This window comes from Papilio polytes, unplaced genomic scaffold, assembly GCF_000836215.1.
Source record: "Papilio polytes unplaced genomic scaffold, Ppol_1.0 DF822289.1, whole genome shotgun sequence".
NCBI classification, from domain to species: domain Eukaryota; kingdom Metazoa; phylum Arthropoda; class Insecta; order Lepidoptera; family Papilionidae; genus Papilio; species Papilio polytes.
This window is the reverse complement of record NW_013526915.1, coordinates 2072958-2085653: the sequence shown is the minus strand read 5'-3', so window position 1 is coordinate 2085653 and position 12696 is coordinate 2072958. Positions and strand designations below refer to the sequence as shown.

The following is a 12696-nucleotide window of genomic DNA, read 5'->3' as shown; positions in this document are numbered from 1 at the left end:
ATAAGATACTACAATATGTGAAGTAGAATTTTTATTACAACCTTGGTGAGTAAAAAATATATCCGCAAACTAAAATTGATGACAGTAATTTCAATATGAAGGTGAATCCTACAAAATAATTTACTTTAATAGACGGAACATTTACTTCGTAACAAATTTGCAATACAATTACGAAAATACTCAGGCACCTAATTTGAAATGGGGCCAGTGCCACAATCAGACAAGCATCTGGCATTGGACTGCCTAAGAAAGGACACATATGCATTGTGCCGCCAAAATGATTCAATTATACGCCTAAAGTGAAATGAAAGATGTTATTACAGTACCACACTTATCTAAGTAAACACTGATAGTAATTGTTATTGTACCATTACTCCTACAAAGTTTTAACGATAAATTGTACCTTCGAAGCAACGAGAGAGGTCATGAGGGTTGCTAAAAAGACTTGGTTTGATAATGGACTATCTTCGTACGTGAAACACAGACCCCAGGAACATCCATAACCTCTGCCGTTCAGGAGGTGAACCTAGAGTTTAGAGTCAATTAAAGGTCATAACAACCCTCTGATTGCTATTTGAGATCTACTTTTGCATTAAAGGACGGTTTTAATTCATTATTTTGATGATTATTCCGTAAATGCGTATGATCTTTGTATACAGCTGACATAAAGAGTAGGGTCGACGCAAAGACGACTCGAAGCGCCAAATCACTCCTAACATTCTCAATAAATAGTGACATGAAAGCCGATTACTATAAATTCTACGTACCTTCATCTACTCCTTAAAAGCTTATACTTCAATTAGGACTATAGTAACGGGAAATAAATCACTGTAAACACACAATAGCACAATCTTGACAAACACCACATCAAACGTCCATTTACCGACTGCAGCGACAATCGGTCATAGCGGCTATTTCTAGAACTTTTACACTTACCAAAAATACTATAGACAACAGGTATTTTTTACAGATTCTATATTATTTTGACAGTAGAAAAAAAAATAATTTTCAACTGCAATGTCTGAAAAGAAAGCACAATCGTTAATTACATTTGGAAGAAACGTTTTACAAAACAATTTTTAAGAAATGTGAGCTTGTCTTACTGCGGGTTTTCCCTAGGCGAAGCTTGAAAAATACATCGTAGGTATTTTACCTTTATGTTACCAAATCTACGTATAATGCATTTAACCAAGGATATTAGTAACTCATGATAAAACCTAAATAATCATAGGATACACCTTAACTGGGGACCTAAATTCTTAAAGAAAAAGTTTGTATCACATCTGTCCATTGAATCCATTGTTGCTCATTTGGCCTTCATCATCATCATCATCATAATAATCACCAGATAGCTATACGCCCCACTGAGGGGTTCAGAGCCTACCCTAAGGGCTATTTTACCCTTACCTTACTACCATAAAAATATATGTAGCTGTTGTAGGTAATGCAAAGCCAATGCAAACGAGTTGAATTAATTTATTTAATTTGGTCATTTACGTGTAAAAGAATTTAAAAAATAGAGCAGAGGCTCTATTTACATTTTAAACACGCCCTCAGTTCAATAATCTTGCAATAATTCACTTTAGTTTATTTGTAATCGTTGCTGAAAATGAAGAACGAGTGTGTATTGAATTTAAATTTATGTTAAACCGATTTCTTACACGACCTCATGAACTCAGTCAATAAATTGACTAAGTTTTATACCCTATTCAGAGCATTCTGGGTATTTGATTTTAAAAGTCGCCAACAACATATCGGATAATATTTTGAATAGGAATTAAAAAATACGAATATGGTGGAAGTTAGTAAGCTCATGTTGAATAATTCGAAAATTGGTGAATTATCATGTGCTAGTCTCCTGCATCCTTATACGGACAGTTGTTTATCAGCATTTCGTACTATGTTAAAATTGTGCTTGAAGGGATCATTTTTATTTTGGACACCTATACATGGCATTAGCATCGTAAGTAAATTAAAATAAACGTAGAACATTCATTATAAGTTATGTTTTAAATGAGTTTGTAACAAGTAATTGCTGTTTACTTACTTTGAATGGAAAAGTAGTTTTATTTAACCTTAAACATACATTCAAAACTAATTATTTTCACAGTATTTTAGTATGTAAAATTATTTTATATATTGATTTCAAATTCGTTACAGAAATCTGGCACCGAGTTTTAATTATAAGTAAAAACCATGTTATTACTGAATTTAATAAGATTGAAAGGGATGACAAAACGTAAATCGTACTCGGTATAAGCAGTGGAAGCCCCCTTTAAAATAATTACCTTTAATTATTGTAAAAATCGTGATTATTACTCACGACTCGCTTGTTTTAAGAACAAGTGAAATCAAATTACGTTATGCACTGAAGTTAGCGTATGTTATTATTATAAAAAAAGTACTTAAATTAATAATGGCTTCCGAACTGCTTCTTGTTTTTTGCTCGGTTCGCGTTGGTCTGTGCTTGGCATTGACATTTGACTTGACAGTTTTATACGTGACACCTTACCAAGTGGTACTGTTTGCGAGTTAATTTATAAAAATATATCCATTTAAGTATTAGTTAATTAGTTAATAATAAATATAAAACGGGACGATATAAAAGTAATGGAAATGTTCATAAACAGCTAGCGGAGCGATGGACGCTTAAGTTGAAAATCACATCGAATTTGCGATTGTGGAAATAAATATTCTTTTGCTTTTAATTAAGCTAACATTATTGACGTATGATAGTGATACTAGAAACGTTATAATACATTTAAAATGGTTGAAGCAAGTAAGTTATGGTTTGAGACGGCCTGTAGCCATGCTCCGTGCAATACTTTGATTCATCCTTGGACTTCTACATGTAAGGATGCCACGGCAACGATGCTTCTTAGTTGTATTAAAGGCAGTTATAAATTCTACGCTATGGTGTATCTTGTAAGTTAATATATTTGTCTGTAATTAAAAATAAAGATAGTGTTTAGTACATAACACTTGATTTAGCTTGTTGGGCATATAAGTGTGCATTTACCTATTGGCAATTAAAAAAATCGTGCCGAATCCAAAACTAGGTTTTGGATATTCGAGGGACAAAAACCTGTTGCACCGACCCTACGGGAGTAGGATAAAGAGGAAGATGATGACTCGGGTACAAATAATGCAGAAGGAATATCATAAAACATAGACATTTAAGTAATCTCAATAAAATGATATAACAAAAAATAATTGATTTATGTTTAGTATGGTCCCTTTAGTATTAAATTTTTAATTATAAGTGTAATGTGTAACATTAGAATTTTTTTCAATAAAGACTTTGGGTTGCATTTAAACTTATTGGTGTAATTTTTATCAATAAAGATTGATTTATCATGTTTAGTCAAATGTTATCTTGTTACTTACTGTATAATGCAATAATTCTTTACAATTGATAATGATGATTATCCTTTACCCTTGACCAATTTATAAAAAAATAAACTTTAAAAAAATATTAAAAACAAAGTAATGGTACTACATTATTTAAATGTACTTAGGTGAAAAATTCTGACCATAGATTATGTGTACATGTTTTGTAATTAGAAGTCTATTACTTTTTTAACATTAACCAGTACAACTTAGGGTCCTTTAAGAGTGTATACTATTTTCTCAAAGATCGGCAACACTTCTGTAGTTCCTCTGGCATTGGGGATGTCTATGGACTTTGTTACCACTGTTCATTTACTCCCCTTTTCGCATTTTAAATAAATACATAAAATCAATTCTCTATTGTAATATGGTTAGAGATTTCTTTTTTCAATTCCATAAAATGTTGACTATCTATTGAATATATAAAAATGCTTTAAGACTATTATATGTATCATATTTGTTCACAGATTCAAATATTAATGAGAGGCAAAAAATTGGGCAAAGAAGAAATGATTGAGCAATTCAAATTGTACTTAAAATCGGGGATATTTGGCTTGACAGTAGGAAGTTCTTTTGTGACATTGAATTGCATATTTAGGTAAGTTTGTATCCGAATTTTATTCTATTTCTGGAATAAATTTATTACCATACTTATAATACTGTTAAATTATATTTAATCTGTACCAGAGCTTTTATCTTTTCAAGCCTAATATGTTAGATGTTTCCTAAATGGAATCGGAACACAATTAAATCTTCATGTAAACATTTAACAATGTCTCAATTGTAACAATTGATGTTGTAACTGTGTTTAATAAAATTAGTCCAATGTTGAAATAACAATTTGACAATGAGGACATTGATCGAAATTTATTTAGTACTATCCTGCAACTCTGTTAGTGTTGAATTGAAATAGATTCTACAGACTATCTTATTCAGTGATATTTACTTTCTAATAAAACATGATTAAAAATGGTCATGTAGTTTTTGTGTTACATACAATGATACAAATGTTTCCTCTTCATAAAATTAGTAAAGATAGACAATTGATATATTTGGTAAATAATTTCAGACAATGCTAAGTTGAGGACAATATGCTTATTAAATAATATAAATTATGTGTATGAATAATCACAATTTACATAATGTTGTAAAAAATTTAAGTATTCATTTAGATATGTATGTATTTTATAATGAATTATTATAATAATGTTATGTAAATTTAAATTCAAGGATGTTGGCATATATGGCTTTATTCATCGTTAATTTTTTTTTTAAATCTTGACTTAATTTTCTTTTGCTTATATTATAAGGTTGAGAGACAGTTTGCCCTCAGCACACTCTTTAGTGGTCTCTACGCTAATCCCCATCCCATCTTACTAATATTATAAATGTTGTAAGTTTAGATTTTAGATGGATCTTTGTAAGATGGTATCTCCTAAACAGCTTTACAGATCTTAATTAAATATGGCATATCTATATCTATAGAGCACAGTCTGGGAGCTCACAAAGGCTAGGTAACCATTTTTTAGCTCTGCGCGATGTCGCGGGCGACAGCCAGTTGCTTCATATATTTACCACTGTTATGTTGTGTATGTACATGTATGTACCTCTCCCATCTCTCTCTCTCTCCCTCTCCCTCTTTCTCTCTATTCCGTATTTTAAGATTATTGGTATTATGATAAATCTATCTAATTATACTTCTATAGGATTCTATAGGATATGGCGTAGGATGTCAGCAATCACAGCATATTTTTGAATAATACTTTTTTTTAATAAGAAAGCCCTACACTTACGACACGTTTAACGCTACATATTTTCACGTTTTTTTAATTTAGGGGGTGAATAATTTGGAAGGGGCTGAATAATGCGAGAAGCCTAAGAGGAATAGTTAGTTTTTAATAAATTTCTCGTGTGTCTTTAGGGCGTTATTCTTCAGCCAGTTCAATTACTATACGACTGTGTTGCTGCCGTGCACGGTGAGCGGACTTGCGGTTTACTTCGAACCGCCTTACAGAAGAGTTATGGTTGTCAATCTTTTCGTCAACTTGGTGAGAATTCTTATCATCTTATACTATGCCATAAAATGCCTGGCTGAAGACACATGTTACAAGTCTATACGATAAAAAAACAATCTTGGAATATATAAACATTCTCCGTTTCTGATTTTGCACCTATTATCCTCGGTTAGGCCAACTCTGGCGTCACAATGTTCCCTGTTTCGTTACTCAGTTACTATAAGGATGTTTACCTGATTGATATTTATGTTTACAATCAAGTTTTGACATGATTTTCCTGTCGAATTAACCCGTTTATCAAAACAGTTGTTTTGTAACAATATGTAGTTCTGAAATTTTCCCTTTTCAAAAATCATTGATATGTTAGATACCACAATAGTTGTAGATGGTATTAATAAGTATGTGCGCGCACCTTCGACTAAAATATCGCACAACTTTTTGGTGGTACTTTGATTCCTATGAACTTATAAGGAGGTGGGCACACGGTTCGCTTTTTAATTGTGCAACTAAACAGTTGAATGGGCTGCGAAACAATCTACAGTTGTGCACTCACTCTAATATAATAATGTATCTTATACTGAATTATTTTCATGGTCATTGGGATTTTTTTGTTACAAAAACAATAGAAAAATATTGAGGAAGTGCTCTGCAAAGAGGCATATTAAGAAACATAATCTATACAAAATTAACCACGCGTATTACTTGTATACCATACAAACTTTACGACGGCTCGCAAATTCGTTTGACATTGAGCACAATAGACTTGAGTGTCGGGATAACGAGATGTTGAATATTCAGATATGATACAAAGTTTGAATCTTATAATACTTTATATTTGATATTTATTTTTAATAGGTATTCGAATATTGGGTAAGAACATTAGAAATGAAAGGATGGCTTAGACGGACACCAGGAAAAGAAACTCTAATCTTCATGTTTGGTAGTGCCGTTTTCTTCTATTTGATGCGAAAAGAAAGAGAGAATAGTAAACGAACGCCGTTGTTTTGGTACGTATTAGTTTAATATCATTATGTTTACAGAAGAAAAATTAATTCACAGAGGTCCTTTTTTCTCAAACTTAAAGGTTCTTTACACCGCCGAGAGTATCGAAAGAAGTTGGCAAACCAATGAAAGGCATCAGTGGAAGGAGTCTTGCTTGTCCTCACAAAGGAAACTGCATGAATTATATTCTAAGGGTAAGTGATATACTAGGGCGTCCGTGGCTCAGGGGTTGAAGCACTTGATTTGTAATCTACAGGTCTTGGATTCGAATCCCGCCAACTACCTATGGTATTTTCGTTTTTTCGAATTTTCATACGTACATAATTTACCCGACATTCTTACGGCGAAGGAAAACATCGTGATGCAACCTGCACATATCGGAGAAGAAATTCAAAGACATGTGTGAAGTCAAACAACCCGCACTGGTCCAGCGTGCTTGAATAAGGCCTAGTCATCCTAACTTAGGGTTGGCTCCGAACCCCGTAACTACGTCTGCGCGGAATAAAAAAGGGGAAAAGAATATCGTGTGTTATTCCAGACTATTGTGTACCACTGGTTTTATAGATGGAATTTTTTTGTTTGACAAAAATCTTCCCATTATTTTCCCTATGACGTTAGTATTTTACGTATTGCGTAAACATATTTTGTTTATAACTGGGATGAATACTTGTACAGTTTCCTCGATTGTCTTGCGTAAGGATAAATAGTTGTTTTGTCATTAGTTCTACCTTATTATCTGGTTAATTGTTACATATCTTTGCATTTTAATAAGGCCGGTTATGTACTAAATCATAAAGCTTAGTTAAAATATTCAAATCCGTTTTAATGAGGATTTATATGATTCTTCTATACGTCATTACAAATATCATAACGACTCAAGGTCATGTGCTGCGTATTATGCCCCCCTGCCCACCCTCTACACCCTTGTAGTCTGCACAGCGAGTGACAGGATATTCTGAGCGGACAAAATGTTTGACAACCTTAATACTTACTACAATTATAGTAATTATTATTTCATTTTAATGTTTTAATATTAACTAGCTGTCCCCGAGCGACTTTATCCGCATAAAATTATAAAAAAAATCATTGTATTGTTCACATTTGTCAAATTATACATTCCAAATGTCAAAATGTCATGACATGATGTCAAACCATGGCAAACTTGCTTCCTTGATGTTGGCAACAACTTATGGTCTCTTTCCCACATTAGGAAATATTATATCCAAAATATTTACTCCCAAAGTTTAATGGCGTTAAAATATATAGCCTAAAGCGTAACGCAATTGTAGGGCTTTTTATTAAAAAAAAAATATTCAAAAATATGCAGTAATTACTGACATCTTAGGCAACAAAGAAGTGTGTGTTTACGCTTTATTATAATAGTATAGATTTGAAACGTGAAGTTTAGTACTTAGTTTTATTACGTTATTTATAAAATACATAATTATTTTGCGTAAGAGCTAATTCTTCCTTCATATTATATGCGAAACTTTTAATGGATGGATGTTTGTACTTGTCTGGTTTAACAGATCTCGATTATATTTTTAGGACATGATCTGGAAGAATACGTAGGCTACTAAGTTTTATTTTTTATTGTGGTAGTCCGTCCTCTTCGCCTAGTTGTTTGGGTTTACAGGCTTGTGTTAAAGTATAAATCCTAAAAAACACAAGGTTTTTTACTGTATAATGTTAAAGTTGTTATTAAAACTGCATGATTTTTTATAAGTAATTGCTTTACCTAATTAACTTGCAGAGAAAAAATAATGAACTATTTTACGTACTTTATACGCTGCAAGGCCAGATTCAATAAAAAACAAAACGAAATACATTTTTGAAACACAAACTTCTGGCGTCTTGAATAAATTCATCACAAAATAATTCAAGGCAAAGATACAAATATTAATTTTGATTTAGTTGAAAGATTTGTAATCAAATATTAATTAAAAAAATGTCAAGTTATGTTAAAATAATATGCATTTTTATGACTAAAGCAATAAAGAATATTTTGTTAGTCAAAACGGACCTCAGTTTTAGATTAAATTCAATCAATAATTTAAGCGCCTGCTGTTTTGGAGGTACCGACTACCGATCTTACGGTCGAGGGTTCGAATCCCACTATTCGACTATTGTCGGAACCATAGCCCAGCACAAGCCTAGAACTTAGTTGGTGTGGTTAAAGGAAATATTAGTAAATTAACAAAAATCTACTAATATTTAAAAAAAAATCACTGTACAGTAGCGTGATAATCAAAATGCGTTCGACTTTTATGGTTAAGTAATTTACGTATTAAAATCGTGACAGTTTTCTTGGCCTTGACGCATTAATATCTGTCTATTCACAATTGTACACACATACGTTATTTTCAAACTATTATTACTGTAGAATACAAGAAAACTTGACTTTAAAAAGTTTTTTTTATCTATTGTTGTTTGATCTCAGCTATACGTCCCCACTTTCGGAGCTCAAAGGGTGACTATGCCATAGTCAAACACGGTTGCCCTCTTAAGGTTAACTTCACACATCTCAGAATTTCTTTGCAGATATGTGCAGGTTGCTTCGGGTAAATGTACAAATGAAATTCAAAAAACTCATTGGTACATGTCGGGATTCAAGCACGTGAATTGTAATTTAGGCCAGGACCTAAAGTACATTTCATGTGCTTAACTATTGAGCCACCAATGCTTTATTAATATATCATACACTAACTGTTGTTCGTGACTTCGTCTATGTGGGAATAAAAAAAATTAAAGAATATGGCCTATGTTGCTCATAGATAACAAAGCATTTTAAGGGAGGAAAAGTAGATTTGACGGTGGAGGAGAAGCATAGGAAGGGGAGATGTCCCCTTTATATGCGTCTCCTCCTCTGTCAATTAAGGGCAGCGGTCTCTTTCCATTTAGGTGGATTCAGGTGGCCGCTGGCTCGTTTGCCACCCTATATTATGTAAAAAAAAAAGTGTTAATGTTTTACATTCCAGGGTACAGTACAACTATTCGGGGTAGGTTGTGCTATGACAATATTGCGCACAATAATTCCTAGAATTCTGACGCCGGCGAAAGCGCTGAAATCATTGAGGCTATCTCATCTCAAGCTTGGCTTGTTCTTTGGTGGTTACATCGGTATTTATAGGGTAAGTGCGAACATATTCTTAGCATGGTACTATCAGGGAAATTTGAGGTGTTCCATCTTAAACGCTACAATTGTTTGAGCATTGAAACGAGACGCGGAATAAAAACCAATAACGCAGGCCTAATTTTGAGTCACTCTCCTTTTCCACCCTTTTCTTATAAGGGAATGACGGGAGGGAACAGTGAATATAATGGTGGAGGAAGGCATAGGTAGGGGAAATATCCTCTTTATGCGCGTCTCTTCCTCCGTCGCTTCGCCATTTTGGCGGACTCAAGTAGCCGCTTCCTCGTTTGCCATCATATGGTAAATTATAGCTTGTAACTATATCTGTATGAAAAAAAGACGGTTATTGATACACGGTAGTTTCTTTTTATTATTATCCCTTCGTTTGCACTCTCTGCCATTTAATTAGTTCTTCTTAGGAAGAGGTGGAGATGGTTTCGTTGCAATGAACAAGGCAATTTTTCCTATGTGGAACACTGCGGATTTCCACGACTGTACGTTTTATTTAAAACTTAACTTCTGTGAAATTTGTATTGACACATGACCCTTATTTTTAAGGAGAAAGAAAGAGATGACAATATATGTCATGGTACAGAAAGCTACAGTAAAATGTTATTAAAACAAGTAACCAGGGTTATATAATTTAGTGATACAATAAAAATTTAAACGTAGTGTAAATGTGTATAAATTATTTCTTTGTGAATTATGACAGTTGCGCAGTTTGCAATGTAAAAGAAAACTTTTAAAATTCAACATTCGACATGTTGAATAATTTTGCATAATTGAAAATTTACAATTTGTGAAATATATTTAATTTTATTACTTTAATATATCATAAATTTTAAAATATAAGCGTACATCCGTTTAATGCTACTGCTTTTTTTTTTTTTAACTGACCGTGAATTAAAAATTACATGACCAGTATTTTCTTCGTTTATGTATTTAATTACCGTGGTATTATTTCAGCTGGTGGTTTGCTTACTGTGTCGGGCGTACGGCAAAGACAGTGCACTATACGCGCTGCCCGCGGGTTTCCTCGCTGGCGCCGCCTTCAGAGCCTCGCCGTCCTTGCCAATCTCACTCGCACCTTTAACGTCTACATTACAGGTAACTTACATTTGACTATAACATATTAAAAAAAATAATTTATTGTTTACATTTGTAAAACTTTCAAATTGGGTTGGATACGAATTACCGTTACCATGGCAACCTTGCTTGGTTGATGTCAGCTTGTAGTTTATGGTCCTTTTCCAACGTGAAGGTATTTTTTCAATTGATTCCTCACCTCCTAAGTTAAATAGTGTGAAAATGTATAGCCTAAAACATGGCGTTAGTACAGATTTTTTTTTAAGGAAAGGAATTTTAAATTTTAAATGCAAAAGTTTAAATGACTGAACTGATTTCGATAAAATTTATTGTTGATGTAGAGGATAGTGTAGTAAAACACATAGGCTATTTTTTTAATTCCACGCGAAGAGTCGCGGACGCAAGCTAGTATTATAAATGTGCCTTTTCAAATAGAAATATGTTTTGATATACCTTTAGATCCTGGGCTCGTGGGGTTACCAGAAAGGTTTAATCCCGGAGCAATGGCCGCTGGTGGAGTTGCTGTACTGCGTGTGCCAAGGCCTGCTGTTCCACGCGCGCGTCATGCATGAAGATGTCTGCCCCCGGTACATCATCAACCTGATGACCACCGTCACCAGCACCAAGTGAGTATACAGCTGTTCTATTAGTTTTGTAGCCGACATCGAACGGTCCAACGGGAAAAAATCGGCCCAGCGGGAAAAATCCCTTTTTATTGTTTATTATTTTTTACTGTACTTTTCTTGACATGTTGCGACCAAATAGTATTAACAGTGATGTGTTAAACTCGAAAACTATTTGCATTTTTATTTACATTGTCGATAATATACTCTTCTGTTAGTAGAGAAAAATTAACACAATTTTTTCCATGATTAGAATCTTTTAGACATTTGTAATATCTATGTCATTAATGTATGGTTGTTTTTTTTTATTTCAGAGCGGATCAAATTCAAGCGGCCTTCATACAGAGAATGCTGCGGTCTTTATAAATTTAAGAGAAACTTTTATCGTTATTAAAACATTTGTAAAACGCGACAGCTTTACAGTCAATATTAATTTCAAATTGAAATTAAGAATTTGCCGTTTAACCATTTATCGATATTTATATCACATCACTATAGCGTGAATTTCAGTTGGCACGTTGCCAGGTACAGTACGCTAGGTTCTGGCGTGCCAAGTCATATACTTTCTCTAATGCCAGGTTTCTGAATTTTCCATTTATTTAATCATTACCAAGTGATTCATTAGTGTTTTGTTAATCTAAGTTTCAACGGAATAAAACTCAAGTAACTTAATTCGGAACCTAGTTTTATGAATATATCGAATCATAAGCAAAAGTAGTTCGGAAACCGACCATTAGTAGTTCTGGAAGCTGTCGCGTAGTGAAGGGACGCAAGTCTGTGATTTTGTTTTAGGTAATGGATTTTCATTATAGCACATTTTTGGGGATAATTGGATTACTGGTTAATTCTTTTGTGCAGTCTTTACAAGCGTTTGATTGAATTCAACTTTAGAATTTAATATTATTCCATAAAATAAAGGAGCAAATTATTCGCGTAAACCAGTGTTGTTAAAGTTAAGTCTATACGGTCAGTGATCGTTTTAACTGAAAAATAGAACTGTTCAGTTAAAACTTTTAAGACAAAACTCTAACTGAACAGTTCAACTGGGAGTTAAAAATTTTCAACACACGCAGTTTTTCATCCGTTAAAAATTAGCGTCTGTTTTGGCTTTAAGTAACTAGATATTATATTTAAGAATTGGCACAATTAGTGTATTGGCTTTATTAAGATTTTTGGGCAATAATTATTTAGGACTTCCTATGTATCACTTTAAATGTACTAGGGAAAGGTAATAACAACGTCTAAACATGACAATCTATTATAGCATTTAAAAAGTAGTTCCTTATTTTTAAGTAAAGCAACGTTAATGCTATACATATGTTTATATGCATAATTCTATGTAAGTCTTATTAGATTTTTGCTTACAATTTCACATAACAACCAAAAAACGGCGCTTGCTACGTTTGCCCCGACCAGGAGCAAAGGGCGGTATTGCCCCCCCCCCCCC

At 33.3% G+C, this 12696-nt stretch overlaps 1 protein-coding gene across 1 annotated transcript; it reads left to right on the top strand.

The window, feature by feature from the left end:
• Nucleotides 1-2485: 2485 nt before the first annotated feature.
• LOC106106315 (transmembrane protein 135-like) lies at nucleotides 2486-12696 on the top strand. Its single transcript, XM_013286886.1, has 9 exons — nucleotides 2486-2925; nucleotides 3858-3988; nucleotides 5312-5438; nucleotides 6261-6412; nucleotides 6490-6601; nucleotides 9386-9538; nucleotides 10507-10647; nucleotides 11086-11252; nucleotides 11564-12696. The coding sequence occupies exons 1-9, from the start codon at nucleotides 2767-2769 to the stop codon at nucleotides 11613-11615; spliced, it is 1194 nt and encodes a 397-aa protein (XP_013142340.1). The 5' UTR covers nucleotides 2486-2766; the 3' UTR covers nucleotides 11616-12696.